At 45.1% G+C, this 24035-nt stretch overlaps 1 protein-coding gene across 5 annotated transcripts in view; it reads left to right on the top strand.

Annotated features, from left to right (window-relative positions):
* LOC136568571 (E3 SUMO-protein ligase PIAS2-like) overlaps positions 1-24035 on the top strand; it is a 71814-nt gene that overhangs the window by 14748 nt on the left and 33031 nt on the right. For all 5 annotated transcript variants that reach the window (XR_010785258.1, XM_066568590.1, XM_066568591.1 and 2 more), the window contains exons 2-5: positions 12690-13161; positions 16498-16582; positions 17214-17264; positions 17385-17475. Coding sequence is in view for 4 of the 5 variants with exons in the window: in XM_066568590.1 (XP_066424687.1) it covers positions 12690-13161; positions 16498-16582; positions 17214-17264; positions 17385-17475 (699 nt within the window). In the remaining variant the exon portion in view is untranslated. The remainder of the gene's footprint in view (positions 1-12689; positions 13162-16497; positions 16583-17213; positions 17265-17384; positions 17476-24035) is intronic.

A 24035-nucleotide genomic window follows, 5' to 3' on the forward strand; every position in this document is an offset into this window, starting at 1 on the left:
GTTACACCCCATTGGCTCCTTCCCCGGTTCCTGTGCCTGAACATAGGTGTTCCTGAGGCTCTCCCTCCCTTTTCCCTGATTGGGCCTCACCTTGATACTGCCCGGAGACCAAGGTCAGCTGGGAGGCCCATGGAGGAGAGAGCAGGACCTTGAGGGGGGAGTGGGTATCTGAGAGGAGAACATCTCACCGCGTGGCTGAATTAAACATCTATGGATATTATGCAAAAGCCTTTTTTGCTTCTTTACCCTGGACTTTGCTAGCAGCAATTCAAGCTGCAACACTGGGGTGTGTTAGGGATGACCAATTTGACGCCCCACTGGGACATGGTGTCTCTCCCACACAAGAGAGCTATGTAATCGGTGACAAACGGACGGACACTGGCCAATTTTCCGTCCGGCCCTTCAATTTGCACAAGGTTTTTTGATATCTTTGCCAATGTGATACCTACTACACCTTGGATTTTGTCAGCCATGGGTTGCAAATCTTAATGTGACAGCCACAACTTTCAGGTATGATTGTCACATCTGCCCCCATGTCAAGCAACCTTTCCATGTGGAGATGGTCTGCTCCACGCATTAGGTTGCATCCCATAATGGCTTTGTCCTTGCCAACCACTTCTGCCCAGTAGACACCTGGTGTTTTGTCATCTACTGAGATTTCTGCTGGAATAGGAATGGCCTGGGCGATGATTTGCCCCTTGGCCAAATAGAAGGGTGGCTGTGGAGAGCGCACCTGGAGAATGAGGTTATATATGTCCCCCTTGATGATCATGGGAGCCACCTCAATCTCCATGGGTGTGTGTGCGGTGTCCCCAATAACAAAGTACTCACTGTCCAATCCTGTGCGATTCTACCGTCAAGTCCCGTGAGTCCTCCAGCAGGTTCACTGCAATGACTGTCCACTGGGTAGACCTGAAAACAAAAGCTTTGGTGATCACAAGCTTGAAACGCTTGTGAGGCTGCCAGATTTTGTCCTGTAAACATTTCTTTTGCTGTCCCCGCACCCTGCCTCCCTTCCTCTCCCTTTTCTGTTTTGAGGGCGGTTTTTCTTTTAGGGAAGCCCGCTGCATTTATGTCATGGTGCAGTGCGGGCTTGCGCTCGTGTCCTAGTTTTTTGGTTTGATGGTTTTCTTCCTCTGTTGCTGGCTTTGGGGGCAGTCTTGGGCAAAGTGTCCTGGCTTATTGCATTGGAAGCAGATGATATGTTGAAGCTGCTCTGGTGACATCTGTTGCCTCCTCACTCCTGAAGATACAGCTGCCACAGTACCTGAGTTTGTCGGCCTTGCCCATGCCTCCTGTGCAGCAAACAGTTCCGCCTTCCAAGCACACGCTTCGATCATCTCTGCCAGTGTAGGTGGAGGGTCGAGAGGCAGACCCAGGAGCACCTTGCTGCAGACCTCATTGGCATTTCTCTGTGCCATCTCTTTAACTATCTCCACCTGTGTCCTGGAGTCTCATACTTGTCTCTCAACTTGTGCATGGAGCTGGTCGACAAACTGCAAGAAACTCTCAGAAGGAGACTGTTTAATGTTAAGGTAAGTACCCCTAGCTTTAACAGTCGGCAACTGGTTAAAAGCCTTGTCCGCAGCTTTTGTGATCTTATCTAGAATAAATTTTGTTAACACCCGAGGTTGGTCTTCGGGCTTAGCCCACTCCCCCTCTCCGCATAGATGTTCATAAGTGATGTCGTTATCGTCTATATCTTTGGCACCCTGTGTGCTTTGCTTAAGTTCCTCCAGGAGTCCCCTCAGGGATCTCTTCCAGGAGCTTTCCCATAGATCAAACTCTGTGTAAGCAGGCACCGGAAAAGATCTAGGAGGTCAGTAAGAACAAATTCAAGGGATGTTAATGTGGCTCTTATCATGCTGCTAAAAATTTCACTTTTTCTACCGAATTCTGACTTTTACACAACACTCTCTTTGTTTGGTAGGAGAAGGGCTGGTAGTTTCTAGGGCCACTTCTACCACCAGTATATAGGACAGGGGCTACTGAGGGAATTGCTTCCTCCCTCTGGCTTTTATCCCCAGGGTTTTCCCTTTTGGCCCCACCCCCGTGGAATCCAGCAGGGGGACCACTCCCCACTTGGGAACTGGCAGGGGCACCACCTCCTTCTTCAGCCCCACCCCTGTGGAAGCCGGGAAGGGGTCCACACCCTCTCCCAGTCCCACCCTCATGGGAACCGGGCATGGGACCACCCTCCACCCCGGCCCCACCCCCTTGGGGACTGAACAAGGGAGTACCCCCCACCACAGCCCCACCCCTTTGGGGAGCAGGCAGGGATCCACCCCCACCCTACTCCCGCGGGCACTGGGCAGGGGGACACCCTCTCCCCCGGCCCCCTCCACCCCACCCCCTTGGTAACTGGGAGGGGGGACACCCCCACCCCCAGCCCCACCCTCTTGGGACCCGGGTAGGGGGGCATGGGAAACAGGGACAGGCAGGGGGGGAGGGGCTTTGTGGGGAGGTGGAGCAGCTGTCGGAACCAGGGGCGGGGTTGGGGGATGACATCATGGAGGGCGGGAACATGGAGAGAGGAGGAGGAATGTCCAAGAGAAGGAAGGGGTTGTGGGACTGGAAGGGTTTGGGGGAGGGGACAGGTGAACGAAAGGGATTGTGGGAAGAAGGGTATTCAGGAGGTCTCGCCACATGGCCGCTGCCATCTTGGCCCCCGAGCACATGGTCGGCGCCATCTTGGAGGCCAACCATGCTGTTGCTGCCATTTTGGGGATAGGGGGGTCAGCACGCGAAATCGGGGAAACAGCAACTGGGTTAAAGGGGTGCAGGGAAGGTGCTCTGTCAGCCTGCGCACAACTGCCAGAGCCAGGGTACTGAGCGGGAGCTGGGAGGCCAGGGAAACAGTGGCTGTGCCAGGTACCCTGCGATTCTCGGGGTGCCTTGCACGTCCCTCTCAGATCAGGGGCAGAGGGTTTGGGAGGAGGTGTAGAGAGAGCCGCAGGAGGGGAGGTTTGCTGTGGCTGTCCCTTCAAATCCCTCTTAAGCACTTCTTTCTGGATCACAAGGAACACAGGGAGAAATTGAGACACTGTTCTGTCTCCCTGTTCCGCCTGTGCTGTTAGCAATGCTCCAATTTTGTCCCAGGCAGAGACAGAATTAACATTCTGCTGGGTAAACTGAGGGAAATGAAAAGATGTCCAGCAAACAAACCGTTTCAAAACTCCTTTGGAAACCTTAGCGTTTCCACTATTTAGGGAATCTCTAACTAGGATATAAATGCCTGTGTTGCAGAAAGCTTTGCACCCATTCGGATGTTATTTGCTTTCTGCAAAACTGTATCTACCTTCCTTACAACAAGTACAAACTGAAAACTGAAAGCACTGTGTCCACAGCCAATCTAGGAAAGCTTCCGTAGTTTCCCCTCCCCCCCAATCTGAGGCAAGAGGCGAAACCGTGTGTGTGGCAAACTGCGCGGCTTTTAAAATGCCTCCGCCAGCTGCTGCGCCAATCCGAGCCACGTGGCCGCTGCACCGGAGTCGGTGCTGTGCACGCTGGTACCCCGCTTCTTGCCGGGGTCCACCGCCGCCTGCACACATCTGCTCACGGCAAAAATACGAGCCACGGCATCTCTGCCACTGCCCGCACTCCTGCCATGCCACAGCCGCGCCACTGAACTTCAGTAAATCACCGTGTGCGCCTGTGCCGCCGCTGCTGTAGAGTGGGTCAGTCTTCCACAGGATGAAGTCCGTCAAGTACAGGCTGCTCCAGCAGGTGCTTCTCTCTCCACGAGTCTCTCACAGGGTCACAGCCCCCTCCCAGTCATTCACCTGCTCCAGTGTGGGTTTCCTCCATGGGCTGCAGGTTGATCTCTGCATCCCCATGGATCTCCATGGGCTGCAGGAGGACAGCCTGTTTCACCATGGTCAGCACCACAGCCTGTAGGGGAATCTCAGCTCCAGCACCTGGACGACCTCCTCCCCCTCCTTCTGCACTGACCTTGGTGTCTGCATAGTTGTTCCTCTCACATATTCTCACCCTGCTCTTCTCAGGCCACAATTACAGCTGTGCAATAACTTTTTTTTTCTATGTTCTTAAAAATGTTATCACAGAGGTGTTACCACTCTTTCTAATTGGCCCAGCCTTCACCAGCGGCATATCCATTTTTGGAGCTGCCAGGTATTGGCTTTGCTAGATATGGAGGACACTTCTAGCAGCTTCTCACAGAAGCCACCCCTTCAGCTCCCCCCCCCACTACCAAAACCAGGCCATGCAAACCCAATACACCCACACAGCACTAAGCTCTGCCCCCTCTCTGCAACCAGGACATGGATACAGCCAGAGAGCTGTAGTCAATGTCTCTGTGTCCAGGTGGAGGCTGGTGATGAGTGGTGTCCCTCAGGGCTCTGTCTTGGGACTGGTGTTCTTAAATATCTTTATCACTGACATCAATAGTGAGATTATGTGCACCCTCAGCAAGTTTTCAGATGACACCAAGTTGAATGGTGCAGTTGACACAACAGAAGGATGGGATGCCATTCAGAGGAACCTGGACAAACTTGGTAAATGCACTCATGAGAACATCATGAAGTTCAACAAGTTCAAGTACAAGGTGCTGCACCTGGGTTGGGGCAACCCCAGACATGAGTGCAGACTGGGAGATGAACTGAGAGCAGCCCTGCAGAGAAGGACTTGATGCACACAGAATGCATGTGGTCTTTGAAACATTGTAGATCCATAGTTTAGAAGATAATAGCTTCAGTCTCATAGTCTGTATATAATCAGGTTTTGACGTAATGTGTTAGTTTCATCTTTATGGGAGGAAAAAAGAAGCGCTTTATAGGCAAATGGATATGCCTGTGCCAAAACTAATTTGTGTGACACTAGTGATCAGTTTCATGGCCATTGTGTAAAAGAACTCATTTTAGTGAGAAGAGATGGAAGTGTGCTCATACATCTTCTGTGGAAGGAGAGATTACACAAAATTTACTGGAGAATTGGATTTATAAATGCTGGAAGTAAGTCCCATGTAATTCTTATATTCTTCCTAGGTGTGTAGTCACTTTTTCAGACCAATGAAGCATATTGTGGTACCTTAAAAGTCTGTTGTATCTAGAATAATTAAGAATTAATGATTGTGGCGAGAGACAGCAAGGGTGTAGATGAAGAAGAGAATGTAGTTTTTGAAACTTAAAAAATGAAACTGCAAGGGTCAAAATGGGTCTGCAAAAGGTCTGCAAGGGTCAAAAAATGAACGCGGTTGGCTTTCTGGCCTGCAAGCACACATTGCTGAGTAATGTTGAGCTGCTTCTCCTCCTCCAACACCCCCATGTCTTCTTCCTCAGGGCTGCTCTCAGTCCATTTTCCACCCAGCTTGTATTTGTGCTTGGGATTGCCCTGACCCAGGTACAGGACATTGCACTTGGCTTTGTTGAACTTCATGTGATTTGCACAGGTCCACCCTGTTAAGGTCCCTCTGGATTGTGTCCCTTCCCTCCAGCATGTCAGCTGCACCTCACAGCTTGATGTTGTCAGCAAACTTGCTGAGGGTACCCTCAATCCCACTGTCCATGTTGTCAACAAAGATGTTAAACAGAATCAGTGCCAATACTGACCCCTGAGGAAAATCACTTGTCACCAGTCTCCACCTAGACATTGAGCCATTGACCACAACTCTTTGAGTGTGACCATCCAGCCAATTCCTTCTCCATTGAGGGGTCCATCTATCAAATCCATGTCTCTCTAGTTTATAGACAAGGATGTTGTGTGGAACAGTGTCAAATGCTTTGCACAAGTCCAGGTAGATGTCATTTGCTCTTTCCTTATTCATCAACACTATAATCCTGTTGTAGAAGGCCACCAGATTTTTCAGGCACAATTTGTAGATCAGACTAGCTGCATTTTCATACATGTGGTGGTTGCTGCTTTAAAAGGCACGTAGAATCAGCTTTAGGAAGAAAATGTTGCAAAAACCAATTGTTTAATTTCAGTAAAACTCACTGTTGCATGACTTCTTTCAGAAATCTATGTAAGATTTTTGCATTGATGGACAAAACTATGTATCTTTTTTATACTCTCAAGCATTTTTTTAAAGGGTGTGTTAATTTAAAATCTCGCTGATTATGGTATTGAAGCCAGCCTGTGTCTTCTAATAAAAGGAAATGTAGCTAAATGTTAATTTGTGGAATTTCTGTATAAAATGTTAGCTGTTTTGAGGCAATTGACTGCATGTTTTGCCTTGATTAACTTGCAGGAATGCACAGAAGGCAGCGAGCAGGGTAATAGACAATATTTTGCAATACATGCTGTTTCCCTAATCTCATTGTCAAGGATTATTTTATTTGTTTGTATTCTGGATATGGAATCCAGAACTATGCTTACTCAGCGTCTGAAACAAAGGAGCTGATGTTGCTATCAAGTTTATACAACTATCTATGAAAGCATGCAACACAAAGTTCTCTGTAAATTCTTGAATATTGGTATTATCTTTTAACACAATTTCTTTTATGTGACGTGACTATAAAGCTTTTATAGTACTTCAAGCTATTTATTATGAATACTTGAAATACTATTTTCTTCATCTTAACTGTGAGAGTGAGAAAAGGTAGAACAGAAATGCCAGATGGACAATGACTTTCTCTAGCATTTTGCAAACTCCAAGAAGTTCTGTCTCCATCTTTCTTTACTTCTATTGTTTTGCTGTTGAGAAGTTGCTGTGATGAAATTAAGGTGAAATCTTCAGTTGGCCTCTTCTTCAAAAGTTAGGGTGAGCCACTCAACACTTATTGTGACACTGCTTTCACTGGCAACTGCATCCATGGTGCATTTATAGGTGGGGTGTTGGGGGAATACCAGTTTGAAGATTGCTGGGCTAGCTCCCTGATAGCTACTTGAAGCATCACTGTATCCAAACTGGCTGTCTTGAAATGTTGATATTCAGTATCTGAAAAAGGATAACCTCATCCCCTCAATGGTGAGGAAAGTGTGTGCCTGATGAGAGTGCTACCATAGTATTTTAGATGGTTGTTTTGATGTGTATGAATAATGTGGCCCTTGAAAAGGCAGTTCCTGGTTGCTTGCTCCTGCTGTCTTGTAATGGTACAAGAGAGATCTGGATGAGCTGAATCAATGGGCTGAGACCAACTGTATGAGGTTCAACAAGGTCAAGTGCTGGGTCATGTACTTGGGTCGCAACAACCCCATGCAGTGCCATATACTTGAGGAAGAGTGGCCAGAAAGTGGCCCTGTGGTAAAGGACCTGGGGATGCTGGTTGACAGCCAGCCAAACAGGAGCCAGCAGTGTGCCCAGGTGGCTACAAAGGCCAATGGCATCTTGGCTTGTATCAGCAATAGCGTGGCCATCAGGAGTAGGGCAGTGTTTTGCCAGTGAGTAGGGTCAGAGACACAGACACCAACTTAAGGAATAGTGTAATTTACTATAATACAAAATGCAAAGAATCACAAAAGGATAAGCTAAGCAATGCACCTAATAATTACTACAAAAGAATGCCTATAGTGATTAAGAAGGATACATCACCAGTTACCATAATACTTTACCATCATCCAAGTCCAAGAAAGATCAGCTGGGGGGCGGGAAGCTGTTACAGCAAAGGACTGGAGAACCAAACCCAGTAACTGGGAAATCCTGTGGTGCATGCACCTTGCAGGCCACGAGGCTCCCCCACTTTGTTGTGTCAGTAGCCCAACTTTTATACTGTTAAACAAACAAGCTGACGTAATTTCTAATTTCATTCTCCTGTTGGCTTTCTCCCAAAGCCTGGCCAGGGCTCAAGGAGGAACCAACAGAGTTGTCTTTGATCCTATACCCCCCTAATTGGGCCAGATGTGGCCTCATCTGGTTTCCAGATACAGAAAGGTAAATACATGTTTTGCCAAAAAGTGAACACATATAACAATACTTGATTAATGAGTGAATATATATATATATATATATATATATATAACATTTGGTCGAAAAGTTTATCTGTAGCTCAACAATGGCTTAGGGCCAGTTGTTCAGACCTCAGTCAGGGCCTATTGTTCAGGCCTTAGTACTTCAGACAGTGATCATTCCCCTGTACTGGGCACTGGTGAGGCCACACCTCAAATTCTGTGTTTTGGGCTCCTCACGCCAAGAAAAACATTAAGGAGCATGAGTCTATCCAGAGAAGGGCAACAGAACTGGTGAAGGGTCTGGAGCACTGTGTTGTTTTTGCATGGCCTGATTTTTGGTAGCGGGAGGCCACAGAGGTGGTTTCTGTGAGAAGCTGTTAGAAACTTCCACCATATCTGGCAGAGCCAATCCCTGATGGCCATGAAGATGGACATGCTGCTGGCCAAGACTGGGCCAATTAGAGATGGTAGTAATGCCTCTGTGATAACATATTTAGGAAGAAAAACAAAACAAACGGTTTTAATTCCAGCTAGAGAAGAGGAGGAGGTGAGAACATGTGAGGGAAAACTATGGAGACACCAAGGGCAGTGAAGAAGGAGGGGGAGGAGGTGCTCCAGGTGCCAGAGCTGAGATTCCTCTGCAGGCCATGGTGATGACCATGGTGAAACAGGCTGTCCCCCTGCAGCCCATGGGGGTCCACGGGGGATGCAGAAATCTACCCACAGCCCGTGGGGGAGGTGCTCATGCTGGAGTGAGTGGATGCCTGGGAGGAGGCTGTGATCCTGTGGCATCCCTGCTTCCAGGCTGGAGCAGCCTGTCCTTGGAGGACTGTATCCCATGGAAGAGTGACCCACTCTACAGCAGTTTTGGAAGGACTATTTGCCTGTGGGAGGGACTCGTATTGCAGCAGTTTTGGCAAGACTGCTGCTCATGAGATTGGAGCCATGCTGAAGAAGTTCGCAGAGAACTGTCTCCCATGGGAGAGACGCCATGGTCTCACAAGGGAACAACTTCTCTCCCTGAGCAGCAGAAAAAAACCTCGGGTGACGAACTGACCAAAACCCCCACACCCTGTCTTCCTGCACTGTCGATGGGAATGAGGGAGGAGTTGGGAGGAAAAAAGGTGTTTTTAAGGGCTTGTTTTACTTCTCATTATCCTCCTCTCATTTTGTTTGTAATAAATTCACTTTGTACCTCTAAGTTGAGCCTGTTTTGCCCTTGGAGTGTTTTCTCCTGGTCCTTTTCTCAACTCATGGACCCTTCGTTAAATTTTCTCTCCTCTGCCCAGCTGTGGCAGGGGAGGGTGAATGAGCAGCTTTTGTGTGTGCCTGGCATTTGGCCAGTGTCAAACCACGACAAGCACAAGTCTGATGAGGAGCCGCTGAGGGAGTTGGGGTTGTTTCATTTAGAGAAAAGGAGGCTCTGGGGAGACCTTATTGCTTTCTAAATCTATTTGAAAGGAGGTTGCAGTGAGGTGGGATCGGTTTCCTGGGTAAGGGGATGAGAGGAAATGGCCTCAAAGTTGCACCAGGGGAGGTTTACATTGGATACTAGGAAAAATTTCTTCACTGAAAGGGTTGTCAAGGACTGGAACAGACTCCTCAGGGCATTGGTGGAGTCACCATTTGTCTTGGCTTAAGACAATTTAAGAGATGGACACTACAAAATTAGTTACCTCCCCTTTTAATTTTAACCCCTCCCTTTCCACCAATAAGGAGAGATGAATGCGAGTAGATATAAGTGGGAAAATAACAGTTTACTAAAAAATTAAACAGCAACAGGCAAAAAATAACAGTAAGTAATGACTAGATACAGTGTTGCTAAACCTTGCGGACTCCCTAGCAACAAAGTGAAACTAAAAGGGTGGAGAAACCTCTCCCTCAAGATGGCACCCTCCACAGATAACAGTGTGGTCTGGGAGTCAAATGGAAGATGGTGGACAAACCCTCCCCCCAAATAACAACCAACAGGGAACAAGGACAAAACAAAAAGGAAACCTGGAGTCCAAAATGAGCCAAATGCCCTTCTTATCTTTCTGGTGATGGCAGTTCTGTTGACAAAGGCAGCTTGAGCTCAGTCAGCGGCTGGAACTTGTAGAGGGATTTCACCTTCTCCTTGACAGAAGCAGCAGGCAGCTGGCTGAGATGACCTTATGGAGCAGGACTGTTCTGTTTTTCTCAGTATGGTTTGGCTGTAGACAGATATTTGTGGAATTTGCCTTGAAGCACTTTAGGACTGTGAAATACAGCTTCTTTGAGACCTGCCTGAAGCAAACCCCTCAGGGAAAAACAAAAGAAAACAAAGGGGAGCTTCTGCCTTTCACTGCCTCAAGGGAAAGAGAAAGAGCCCTTCTGCCCCAGTGTCCTAGGGTGACTTTATGATGCTGCATATTAAGTTCTGCACCTTTAAGACTGGTTCTGAGAGTGAAGGGAGAGAGAAGTGTGCAGTTCGTTTTTAGAAACTGCACTTGCTCCCCTGCATTTTTTTTCCTTCTTGCAGACTGTGTTGTCTGCAGCATGGATAAGGAGCAGGAGAGAGCTCTCCTTTGCTTTTTAGTTAGTTTTTCTTAGCTAGCAGAGGCAGAGAAGTTCCCTGGACTGTGGCTTTTCTTTTTCTTGGAACTGTTCAAACCTGCTCTGGACTGAAAACCCAGAAAAACACTGGGAGCTCATACCTGTGCCCCACCAGGGCCTGGGACCCTGCATTCCAGCTCCAGAGGGACTGATAAGAGACTGAGTGAGCTGAGCTACAATCCACGACAAGGACTTTCTGAATTTGCCATCTCTTCAGAACAGTGAGAGGTTTTATTGTTTAATATTATTAATTTTTTATGCTTGTGAATGCTTTGCTTGTTAAATAAACAGTTTTTTCCACTTTTCTCCAAGGAAATTTTTCCTGAACCAATTGGGGGAGGGGCCACTTGAATCTGCTTTCTAGAGGCGCCCCTTTGGAAGTTTCCTCCCAAATTTTCCCTAAACCAGGATGAGTGACCCCAACCTTAAAAAGGGACCAGTACTCCCCAGCCCTGTGGTTCTATTTCCAGCTTCTGAGTCTTAAAAAGACAGTAACAATTTTGGGCACAGATATGGAATACAATAACATTTTGGGTTACCCAGGACACCATCCCTGGAGGGATTTAAAAGACATGTAGATGTGGCACTTGGGGACACAGTTTAAAGGTGGGCTTGGCAGTGCTGGGTGAATGGTTGGACTCAATGATCTTAGAGGTATTTTCTAACCTGAATGATTCCATGATTCTAAGTTCAGTTTTACTCTGATTCAATTCCCTGGTCTCTCTTACTGTCACAACAAATTTCTCAAGGTGAGAATAGGGACCAAGCAGCCAGGAGAAGTTTAGACATTTTTTGTTGGCTGACTATATGGTTGTAAGAGCTTGCTCACAGAAATGTGAAATGATGTGCCCATGCTAAGTTACTCATTTTTAGTAATGGGGAGAGAAGATTGTTTCCTTTTGCATAGTGGACTTTTTTTAAATAAGTGTCTTTCTGTTTATGAACTTCACAGTTCAATCCTCAAAGTCTCCCACAACTAACTGTGATAACCAACTGAATAGTATTATTTCCTTTGAAGAGATCTTTGTGACCCACCATACCAGACTGTTATATGAAAAGGACAAGAAGTTTTCTGCAAAGTTTGAAGAATCAGTTATGTTGGTTAAGCACTTGGTTAATATAATATAATATAATATAATATAATATAATATAATATAATATAATATAATATAATATAATGTAACCTTTTAAAAACTGTCCACCTTGCTGTACCATCCTTTTAGGAGTGAAAGCTGATGTGCCTTTCTCTGTTCATGCATGCCTTTAACATGCTGCACAAAATAAAAGAATTTTCAAAATACACTGTGCAGAACTTAGGAAATAAAATAAGGGAGTGCTTAAAATGTGTTGGAAGACAAGTGATAATATTCATCAGGACTTTTGTTTGGTTTTTTGCTTATTTCATGAAGTGAGACAGATACTTTGTGTTAGAACTTGTGTTTCTGCCTGTGAATTTGAGACCCATTTAACCTATTTAATGCATGGGTTGCATGAAAGTTTATGTTGTTGCTATTGTTTGAGTGTGGAAACAAGTCTTTGAAATTATAATACAACCAAACTCAGTCTTCATTAATAAAGCCTCTGATCGGCCTTATCATAAAGCAGAGCAATAGGGCTCAGGAGCTCAGTCCCTGAGTAGGGACCAGGTGCCCAAAGCTAGCTCGCTCATGCCAACACCGCGGGGCTACCATCTAGCAAGCATGGTGATTATCAGCTCTATAGTGATTAGCAAGCTCTCAGGATTTCAGCTTTGCTTGCTAGGTAGTGGTGCCCCAGGCTTGAGGCTGCAGCAGACAGAGAGAGAGGAGAAGGAGAAGGAGAAGGCGCAGGCTGTTCCACGGAGATGGCTTTATTTGGGGAGGTCCGTGAAGGGTCTCTGCTCTTCTTCTTTCTCAACTAATGGGGTACAGTATGCTTCTTTTATAGGGTTGGAAAGGATCCAAGCTTGACCAATGGTAAGGGGTTAACATGACATTGCCTTATAGGGTTACAGAGATAGGTTAAGGGCGGAGGACAGGGAAACAGGAATTTTCTTTTGCTGTTTCAGCATTCCTATTGTTCATATTCTCCATGGTGCTTTTCCCAAACTTATGGGGTTTACTACAATTCATCCTGGACACTTTGTTTTTAACTATACTTTTGTGTCAGGTAGTACCTAAGATAAGTGTGAAACTAGCATGATTTAAGTTAACATGTTTTACTGTGCTCCTCAAAAGTGCTTACTTGGGGTACTGTTGGTTTACCTGTGCTTACCTCTCTTTTCTTTCTAGAATATGGTATCAAGTTTTCGTGTTTCTGAACTACAAGTGTTGTTGGGGTTTGCTGGACATAATAAAAGCGGGCGGAAACATGACCTCCTGATGAGGGCACTGCACTTACTGAAGAGTGGCTGCAGCCCAGCAGTTCAGATAAAAATCCAAGAACTCTATAGGCGTCGTTACCCAAGGATGATTGAAGGACTTTCAGATTTATCAGCCATAAAACCTGCAGTTTTCAATTTGGACAGTAGTTCCTCTCCTGCTGAGCCTGACCTCACTGTTGCTGGCATTCACCCACTCTCTTCTTCAGTCACACCTCAGTCTCCTTCCACACCTGTCAGTTCTGTGTTCCTCCAAGACACTAAGCCCCACTTTGAGATGCAGCAGCCATCCCCTCCAATTCCACCTGTTCATCCTGATGTTCAACTGAAAAGCTTACCATTTTATGATGTGCTTGATGTGCTCATAAAACCTACAAGTCTAGGTAAGTGTTCAATAGCTCTGTAGGTTGCTTAATTAATGAAATAAGTGTTGCTAATGACAGTACAAAGTTGACTTAAATGGCTTTTTGCAGCTGCGAAAAAGTGGAAACTCCTTTCCCTTCTCATCTCTACCCTTGTCCTCTCTTCACCACTTGTTACCCAGTGCCAAGCCACACCTCAGAAAACAGTGTTCTCTTTTGTAAATATTATATGATTAAAGATCTTTGTCTTTTGAATATTAAATAATAGAGTAGAATACTTCAGTTGGAAGGTAACTACAATGATCCTTCAACTGCCTGACCACTTCAGAGCTGGCCAGAAGTTAGTCAAGGGCATTGTTCAAATGTCTCTTAAACACTGACATGCTTGGGGCATTGACCACGTATCTAAGCAGCCTGTTCCAGTGCTTGACCACCCTCTTTGGTAAATAAATGCTTCCTAATATTTAGTCTGAACCTCTGCTTTTGGCTGAAAGATTTGGACCTGAAGTCTCTGCCTGGTGCAAGTGAGGAACACGTCTGTCAGGGTGTGGTGGGTTGACCTTGGCTGGATGCCAGGTGTCCACCAGGCTGCTCTATCCCTCCCCAGTGGGACAGGGGAGAGAAAATAAGATGGAAAACAACTTGTAGACTTGTAGGTTGAGATAAAGCAGTTTACTAAAGCAAAAGCGAAAGTTTGTGTGAGCACAAGCAAAAAGAAAAAAAGTTTATTCTCTACTTCCCATCAGCAAGCGATGTTCAGACACTTCCCAGGAAGCAGAGCTTCAGCATGCATAGTGGTTGCTTTGGAAGGCAAACATTGTAGAATAACAAATGCCCCCCCCCCCCACCATTCCTTCTCCCTCCCTTAGCTTTTATATCTGAGTTGATGTTGTATGGTATGGAATATCCCTTTGGTCAATTTGGGTCAGCTGGCCTGGTTGTGTCCCCTCCCAGGATCTTGCCCACTCCCAGCCCCTTGATGGGGGGAAAATGTTGAGATACAGCACTGATGCTGTGCCAGCGCTGCTCAGCAGTAGCCAAAACACTGGTGTGTTTTCAACACCTTTCCTGCTACCAATGCAAAGGACAGTACTGTGAAGGCTGCTATGGGGAAATGAACTCCAGCTTAGCCAGACCCAATACAGAGGGTGAACAGGAAAAGGATTTCAGGGTCAGTAATTATTAATAAGTTGCAACAACATAAAGAGAACAAATGTGCTGGTTTGTTAGTTTGCCCTTATCTTGCTGCAACAATTCTGCAGGTTCTGATATCCAGCACTGAAATAGATACTTTGTGCTGCACTGTTCAGTGTTGTACTCAGATTAGTGAAGGTTTCTCAGCCTATGAGTTGTTGCCATACTGTATGTTAAAATGTTGGATGGACCTTTGTCTTCCAAATAACTTGAAATCTCAGTTTCACTTCCTCAAATGCCTTACTCTTCAATGTATTTAATTATTTGGAAATAGGTTTTCTGTCTTGAAATTCAACCTGGCTTACCTTACATAGAAAAAATGTTCCCTAACTATTTAGTAGTATTGTTTAGAAACAGTTCAGCATTTTTCAAGCTGTTTGTATCCTCTTATACATTTTAGTTTCTTAACTGATCATGGAGTCTTTCAGACTGCACCGCAACTCAGATATTTGTGAGGAGGAGTGGGGAAATGAGATATGAGGAATGTATGATATGCAAATAATGGGCTTTTCTTTCTCTCTTACTGAGCCAGGGGAGATTCAGATTAGATATTAGATATTATTTTTCACTGTTTGAGTGGTCAAGCATTGGAATAGGTTGCCCAGGGAGGTGGTGGAGTCACCATCCCTGGAGGTGTTCAAGAGATATATGGATCTGGTGCTGGGTGATGTGGTTGTGGGGTTTAGCGGTTACAGTGGTAGTGCTGGGTTGACAGTTGGACTTGATGATCTTAAAAGTCTCTTCCAACCTTGATGATTCTATGACTGATTTTCGATGGACAGGAGCATTGGCTGAAAGTTACTCTTACCATGGATTCATGTGCAAATTTGGACATGAGGCTTCCTTTATTTTTTTTAATTGATATGGATAGCTTAGAGTCCCAGTTAGTAGATCTGGGTGATTGAGATATGGAACAAACAAGTTTTTTGTATTTGAGAATTAAGGATTCAAATAACAGGTAGGTCAGAGAGCTAGGAGTATGGTCCACTTCAGTGCAACTCTTTAAAAGAGATGAGTATAGTTATTCTTTTGCACTGAGAACACAAGAGCAGGTGTAGGTCTGGAGTTTCATTTTAACCAACACTCAATTCAATAACAAAACATTTCCATGATCTTTTTTACATGTGCTCAAGTATTATTTTAAAATATAAAATGTTGTCTGTGGTATGTGTGTGTGCACGCATGCATATGTGTACAATGTAGCTGGTTTGAATTGTTTTGAGGAACTTGGTGTGTGGTTCCTCTACCTGGGTACTATTTCATGTTTGTGTCCTTTTTGTGTGTTTTTCTGGGCATAGAGATACTACTCTCTCAATGTCACAGTGTACAAGACAGTCTAGTAGCTCTTCCAAATTTGCCTGGTTTAGTTGTGCTATTTTTGTGGTTTTCATTCTTTCTGCTTACTTTAAATTGTTGAACAAGTCCAATGTACTTTAATTTCCGGTCAAGATTTCTAACTTCTCAAGTTGAAAGAAAGTAAAAAAGTAACATGTACATACTATGAACCTTTAATACTAAAATATTACAGCTTCCCATCACTGACAGACAAGCCAGTTTCTGATATGAAAGTTTTATTTATTTATTTATTTATTTATTTATTTATTTATTTATTTATTTATTTATTTATTTATTTATTGTTAAATGCTACTGATGTAATTCCCAGACATCAAGTCTAGCTGGCTTCTGTGGCCGTAGGGGTTGTGTTCCCTCTCCCCCTTCTCCTCTCCCCTTCTTCTCAAAGGTTTAGTTACAATTAGTTGTTTCTGAATTGAGTAGTTTTCCATCTGTCCATTAATAACTTCTGGTGTACATTCTCTTCTTGTAGTACATTAAAATAGTTGTGTTATGATTTGGTGTGTGTTTGTTTGCACCTTTCTCTTTTAGGAGAAAGGATTATAATGCTGTTTGACAAGCTTCTTTAGTAGTGAAGTGTAATGTGATATTAAGCCATCTGAATATAGTTGAATTAATTATTTGTTCCATTCTTACTTCTTGATGTTTTTTGTTGCATGCAGTTCAACCACAGTTTGAATATAAGTGACTTAAGCATCATTCCAAAAAAAAAAAACCAAAAACAAAACAAATCCCTCAACTGCAGATCCTTTTTTAATCAATTTCTTTAATTACCATGGTTAAAACTCTTTTGTGTCTCTCTCTTTGTAGTACAGAGCAGTATTCAGAGGTTCCAAGAGAAGTTTTTTATCTTTGCTTTAACACCTCAGCAGGTCAGAGAAATCTGTATTTCCAGGTAAGAAGAGTGTGGCATAGTCTAGGTAAAATTTTGCAAAATTTCAGGAGAAAGTGTGGGGTTTTTGGTTCATTTTTATGCAGCACATAAAGCTTGCAGATGCTGAATGATAATCCTCACTGAAGTTACTCTGAGTTTAACTGTTCTGTTTTCTTCAGGGACTACTATGCACAGAATTTATGTGTATTTAGGGTAAAACCTACCCCATTAAAGAGTTAACGATTACTCTGTTCCAAATAATTGTCACTATTTAGAGAAGTGGTGAGCTTTTCTTCCCTGCATGTTTCCTGACTGCAGGAATAGAAGGATGCTTTTTTGTCACAGGATTCATATTGTTATGTTGTTGCAAGACCTATGGTGTAAGCCAAGAGGGTTTTTTCTTCTCTGGCAAAATCATATTTAATTGTTACTATAAACTCTTGACAGAGGATGCTGATCTTAAAGTCCTGTGTAACTTGCAGTAGGTAAACAAAGGTGTTGCCTATAAGACTTGTTCATAGCTCAATAAAAGAAAAATAAGAGCAAAGTTTAGTGATGTTGGGGCAGGTGTGCCAGTTCTTTCTCCGTATGACTGGAATATGAGACCTGCTGTCTAAATGGATACTTATCTTTTTATTTCTCTTTGTCACAGGGACTTCTTGCCTGGGGGCAGAAGAGATTACATAGTCCAAGTTCAGCTAAGGTACCTTTTTCATAGTGTTCTCTTACAACTTTTTATTGGCTAATGTAACATAAGATGTTTGTGGGGACATATAAATGTGGTGACACTTAAAAATTATGCTTTTTCTTTTTGGGGATATAGGTTATGCCTAGCAGAGACAAGCTGCCCTCAAGAAGATAATTACCCTACTAGTTTGTGTATTAAAGTAAATGGGAAGCTGTTTCCATTGCCGGTAAGCTTGTTTGTATGACTTGTGGTGTGTGTGTGTTATCTGTAACATTAGCTTGCTAAAACAGTCAAGCTGTTTATTATCACTTAAATTTCTCTGGCTACTTTTAGGTATATAGTTTGTATGTTGGCTGTGTGAGATAGCCATTACTACTGTTAATCATGTTACAGACACTGCATGGAGTAATTGTGTTTTAGCCACCTATAACAAACCTAATCTATTGCAGTTAACAAAATATATCAAAACCAAACCAGTGTCTGCATGAAGAATCCTCCTTCTAGGTATTCAAATTTAGTTTGACTTGCTTGGTAGTAGCCCTCACTGTTTGGGCTGTTTATATTTGTGATTGGCTTGAGTTCCTTCTTGTTGCAAGAGAATGGTATCACCTTCTTGTGTACAAATTTGTATGCTGCTCTGCATCTGTCTGGTTAGTGCAGAATTCATTGTGTGAATGAAGAACAGACACGTCTTAGGGTTCTTAGCATTTCCTGATACTAAAACAGAACAGTGTTGGAAGTCATACACTTCACTGGTATCTGATGTTTAAAAACTAGTACATTGGCACGGTCATCTCAAGGCATAATATATATACATATATACAAAAAGGTAAAAGCACCTCATTTTTCTTATAAAAATCTCTGGAATGGGTATCTCTGTACAATAGAATAGAGAAACTCTTATGTAACCTGTTCTGAAATGGTTCTGGAAGCTACTGAAGATGGAAAAAGTAGTAGTACTGAGGTTTTTTCTTCAGCAGTGGGTTTGGAAAAATGCTGTGTGGAGAGAGAAGGTATGAACTCTCCTTTTTATAATGTCTGTCACCACCTTGGTGTGTCAGATGTATTGTCCTGTATGCTCCCTCCTGCATTTGCAACCCATGACTGGTTTTTTTGCCTTTACTCATCTTAAATGAGACTCTTTAGCTTCTCTTCCTCCTACTTCTTTAGCCATTGCATCACTGTTCTTCTGTCTGTCTTCAGTGTGTAAGAAGGTTTCTTTCATATGTTTTCTAGTCAGTATTTTTTGCAAATGCCAGTTATGTTCTCTGATAAGCTTGAGGATTTTCTGTTGCCTTCTTGGGAAGGCCGCGGTGACCTGGTATTGGAGTCCAGCACGGCGATCCCCTCCTTGGGATCCCTCGGGGCCAGTAACGGACGCTGACACCAATGTGGTGAACGGTTAAAGGCGTTTATTGAGGGGTCTCAAGGGTATTTATGGACTAAGGGGTTTCTCTACGTCAGAAAGGGGTTTGGCTATACTTTCTAGGGTTAGTATGGAGTGGAAAGTTACTGGCATGTATAGGTTAGGGGGACTACATGTTTGGCTACATTCCAAGGGTGATCTTTATCTATGGGGAGAGGGGCAGAAAGAGTCCTGTAATTTTCCGTCACAGCCCGAAATCTTCCGAACGCCTGTCCCTTACCTACCACAATTTTCTCCTTTCTTATGCAGATTGTCTTCTTTTCTTTAAGCAAGGAACAAAAAAAAATTGGTCTGATATTATCTTATGGACATCAATGTCTGCTGATGCCTTGTTAATATAGTTTATGTCCTGCTATGCTGTCTTATGCTCTTCATTTTGTACATATGTCACAGTGTTAGCAAAAATTGTTTATAATCTTGGATTATTGCTTTGCTTTAGATCTAAATCCTGTAGGTTCTTCCTGCACATCAGGATTCTTTAATTTGTTCATCTGAACTTTAGGTGAGAAAGTGAATAAATTATTGCCTTGGCAACTTCCTTTCCTCTCCTTCAGTATGAGCTGAATGACAAATGCAATCTCAGTCCAAGTACTTCTGCCAACATTTTCTGTTGATTTTTGTCACTGTCTGTATCCCTCTGGTGGTTCCTTTCTGTTGCAGGAAATGCAAGATAACTTCTTTGTCTCAAAGACCACTATTGTCCAACTCAGTAGTGTTGGTGTTAATTAATCAGTGATGCCAGCCTCTATTGCCAACTTGCACAGTTCTTAAGTGAGTACTGTTCTGCCTTTCCCTAGTATAGAAGTTCACGCCTCTGCAGATGTCTGTAAATTATACTTGGTTGTTTCCTTGTCTGCAGTCCTCACCAGAAACTTCAGAAAAATGCTGCCAGTGTACCAGTACTGATTCAGGTTGTGCCAGCTCATGTTAACATGGTATTTCCTTGTATTCATACAACTATCTGTGTCCTCCTTTTATAGTGTTGGTTCTGACTTAAAAGGAGTAGAGTCTTGCATGCTGCTATCTTGGTAAGTAACAAGGTTTTTATACATGATGAACTAAAAATGCAAGAGTTGGATGGTGGGTGCTGCTGCCTATTATCTGTTCCCAACAAACCTCTCCTGTAGAAAAGCAGGTTGGGTTAACATTCAAGCAACACAGTCAGATCCACACACAACACTCACCACAGCTGGCTCAGCGAGAGAGGCAGAAGGCTCTTTTGAGGGTATGTTCCAGCAGAGGTTTATTACATGGAGGCTGAAGGAAACCCAGGCAAAAGAGAAAGAGCATGTGCTCTGAACAGTTTAAGAATGGGAAAGGATGAGAGGGTGGAGCTAAGGGCAGGGCAAAGGGGATTGGTCTCCAGGGGAGAGGGGGCAGCCACCAGGGGTACCCAACCAATGCAGAAACAGAGAAAGGAGAGACCAGGGTAGGTTGTGAAATATAGAGATCAGTGAGAGAGAGGTCCTTGGGAGAGTCTTGTCTTTTCCCACAGGAGGAATGAATTCTATGGTCTTTCCAGGGCAATGTACTTGGGAATTGGCTGAGGAGAGTTCATGGGATGCTACAATGAACTACAGCAGGTGGTTCTCCTGTTGATGATTTTGTAGGCAAGACAGAATGTAAAAGTTCAAAAGGTAATTTGCTTTTCTTAGGGAACATCCATAAACCACTGCAGGTCTCTTTCAAAGGACAAAATCAAATATGTCAGGTGTGACCGTGTTCACAGGGGTTCTTGGATGAGGGAAGAGATGAGAATGTTGACTCCATGTTCAGAAGGCTTGATTTATTATTTTATGGTATATATATGTTACATTATAACTATACTAAAAAGAAATAGGAAAGGAAAAGGTTTCCTCAGCAGGCTAGCTAAGAATAGAATAGAAAAGAATGATAACAAAGGCAGCTCTCTTGGACTCTGTCCGAGATAGCTCGGTCCTTGATTGGCCATTAATTATAAACATCCAAGATGGGCCAATCACAGGTGGACCTGTTGCATTCCACAGCAGCAGATAACCATTGTTTACATTCTGTCTCTGAGGCCTCTTAGCTTCTCAGAAGGAAAAATCCTAAAGAAAGGATTTTTAGTGAAAAGGTGTCTGTGACATGTCACCTTTTTTTATTTAGTTAAATTAAAAAGAAAAGTGTTTCTAATTTTCTCTGCTGGGCACATGCAGAGGAAAGGACAAACACCTGACAGGTTATCTGTTGCCAATCAAATTTCACTCAAGTGCTCCTGTGGAATGAACAGGGAATTTCTTCACCTGTAGAACATAAAATTCTATCATATCACTAAAACAATTTTACAATATAAGAAAATGCAAAAACAATGCAAAGAAAATTCAAGTCCAAGCAGCTGAGCTTCAGGAAAAGTCCATGGTCTGAAGATGTTCCTCTTTGCCATATCTGAAAGTTTCTTTTGGTCCTGAAACAGGCTTGCTACAGAAAAATCCATCAATAGTTATCAAAAGTCCATTGACAGTCATCAAACAATTTCAAACAATTTTGAGAAGATTTCTGGAATGTCTTGGCCACAGCCCTTTATTGAACAACTTGGGCTGAAGCTAATTTTTGGCCCTTCGATGCTTCTGAGATGGTGCCAGCTCTTTCAACTCTTTTTATTTAATTTTTTTTTTTTTTTTTTTTTGGAAAGAGCAGCAGCAGCAGAGGGGCCTGAGAGAGGCCCTGGGGGACCCTGGCCCATGTGGAAGGATCAGGAACCCCAGACCTGGCCCACAAAACGGTGGCCCAGGACCTGAAGGGGGAAGCGAAGCCCCCAAACCCAGCAGGAGGCCAGGAGGTGGCCCTGGTCCAGGGACCCAAGCCCAACAGCCCAGGCCCAGCCCATGAGGCAGGCTCTGCATTGTCACAGACCTGCACCCTGATGCCAGTACAGTGACAGAACAGGTGACCAAACGCTTCCTCCCCCCAAAATCACCGAGGCATGCCAGCAATGGGGGGACAGAAGCTGCCCCGAGGATCTTCATCTCGGGTCTGGGAATGTTTGTTCCCCATAGCAAACAAGCCATGATGGTTTTCCGCTGTTCCCTCTGCCTCTGCAATGCAAATGCAAAAGGTGTTCCTCCCATGGGCCTCCCGGTATCACCCCCACTGGGCTGGGGACCAAAGGCAGAACTTTTGGCACCCACCACCCCCTCGCTGCTGGGGCGCGCGAGGGGCGGCAGGGATTTCTGGAACCCCCAGGGAGGAACAACCGACCAAACACCCCCCAACCTGCCAAGAACGCTGAGTTTGAAAGCAGACAGCCGGGCTGCACTTGCACTCAGCTGTCGGGCCATGCCTCCTCCACGGAAGGAGAGGCTGATGCCCTCTTCCCCTGTCCCAGCTCCCCCCGCAGGGGCAGCCCCGGGACAGCCTGGAATACTCGGAGGGGAAGTCACGCTGGGTGCCGGAGCCGCCGCAGCAGCTGCTGCCGGGGGCGGCAGGACCGCGGGCAGCTCCGAGGGTCCTGCGGGCTCGGCGTCGTTCTCAGCAGCATCCTGAACTGGGACTGGTTTGGCAGAAAGCGGCAAAGCCGCCAGGGGGGCTAGTGGGGGCGGCGAGGCCAAAGAGAATGCACCCCCCGCCGGGCCGGAAGCAGCAGCTGCGTCGTCGTCTCCTAGCAACACCGGCGCAGCCGCGGGAAGCGGCAGAAGCGACGCCGGATCTCTGTTGCCTAGCAACACTGGCATAGCCGGGGGAAGCGGTGTTTCGGAGGTCAGCCGCGCAGGTGCAGAAGCTGGTGAAGCCATGGGCGGGGCTGCCCGGAGAGGCAGCCACGGGGAGAGCTGGAGCAGCCCCCCAGGCAGGGGAGGTGGCCCCGCGGGCCCCGGAGGCGGGACCTCGGGCACTGATGCCACCCCCAGCTCTGAGCGGGGCAGGGTCCAGGGGCCTGGCCAGGGCGGGGCCTGCAGGGCTGCCAGCGACGGCGCCGCCCACTCATCATCCCCCGGAGACGAGGGGAGGGAAAAGACAGCTCCGTCTGAGCATGCTCTGAAAACGCAGGAAAAAAACTTCTTCTGCTGTGGGCGAAACTTCGCCCCCCACTGCGATTCAGGGGGGCTGGGAAGCACCAGATTGTCCCCCTACAAAGGATCTTCTCCCGCGAGAATTGGGGGGAACGGGGCTTGCCTTGTGCAGTTAGCAATCCAGGGAAAAATAGCTGCTCTCCATTGCAAAACCGGAAAAAGTCCGCTGAAAACTGGATAAATCCGGGGGTACCCGAACCCACTGTTCCAAACGACTTGGAAAATGGATTCCATGCACTCCCACACGAACATATCAAGGGCATACAGCACATCCATAAAAAACCCAAAGAGCTTTGCCCATCGAAAAACTCATAGAAATGTCTCTCTAACAGGAGAATTCCGTCCTCTTCACCCCATTTTTGCCAGAGGGCAATAAGTCTCTCCTCTGAAGGGGAGAAAGGGACCTCTGCCTCTGTGGGAGGGGTCCTCCACATTTGCAGCCACAAACTGCGAAGGGCAGCATTTTCAGGAGGGGAAAAGCTAACAGTACCTTGTGACAGTGTCCAGGACTCTTTGGCCAGCTGCATGGTGCTGCTGAGCTTTCCGGACATCTTCCTGGCTTTTCAAAATGTTCTCTGTGGTCAGCCTTGCTGTGAACTCTGTCCAAATCAGGATCTTCAGTTCTTCAGCTCCTGGCTAGAATCCACTTCTGTGGTCACTTATGAGGTGACCATCAATGGCACACACTCGGGGTTTACCCAAGTGTAGCAATGCTCCTCTGGTGTCTCACCAAGTGATGATTTTCCTCTTCAGTCACTCGGGGTCACCAACTGTGACCGTGTTCACAGGGGTTCTTGGATGAGGGAAGAGATGAGAATGTTGACTCCATGTTCAGAAGGCTTGATTTATTATTTTATGGTGTATATATATGTTACATTATAACTATACTAAAAAGAAATAAGAAAGGAAAAGGTTTCCTCAGCAGGCTAGCTAAGAATAGAATAGAAAAGAATGATAACAAAGGCAGCTCTCTTGGACTCTGTCCGAGATAGCTCGGTCCTTGATTGGCCATTAATTATAAACATCCAAGATGGGCCAATCACAGGTGGACCTGTTGCATTCCACAGCAGCAGATAACCATTGTTTACATTCTGTCTCTGAGGCCTCTTAGCTTCTCAGAAGGAAAAATCCTAAAGAAAGGATTTTTAGTGAAAAGGTGTCTGTGACAGTCAGGGAAGGCTGGAAATAGCCAGATATAAAGAGCAATCATGTTTTCTGTTGATAGATTTTTCTGGCTATTGCAGGTAATACCTGCTTTGATTAATAAGGTTCTTGAAACAAGTGTGGAAGACTTAAAGAAACAAATAATGTTGGGACTTGCTAGCCACTAGA

The sequence above is a fragment of the Molothrus aeneus genome, chromosome W (genome assembly GCF_037042795.1).
Source record: "Molothrus aeneus isolate 106 chromosome W, BPBGC_Maene_1.0, whole genome shotgun sequence".
In the NCBI taxonomy this organism is placed as follows: Eukaryota; Metazoa; Chordata; class Aves; order Passeriformes; family Icteridae; genus Molothrus; species Molothrus aeneus.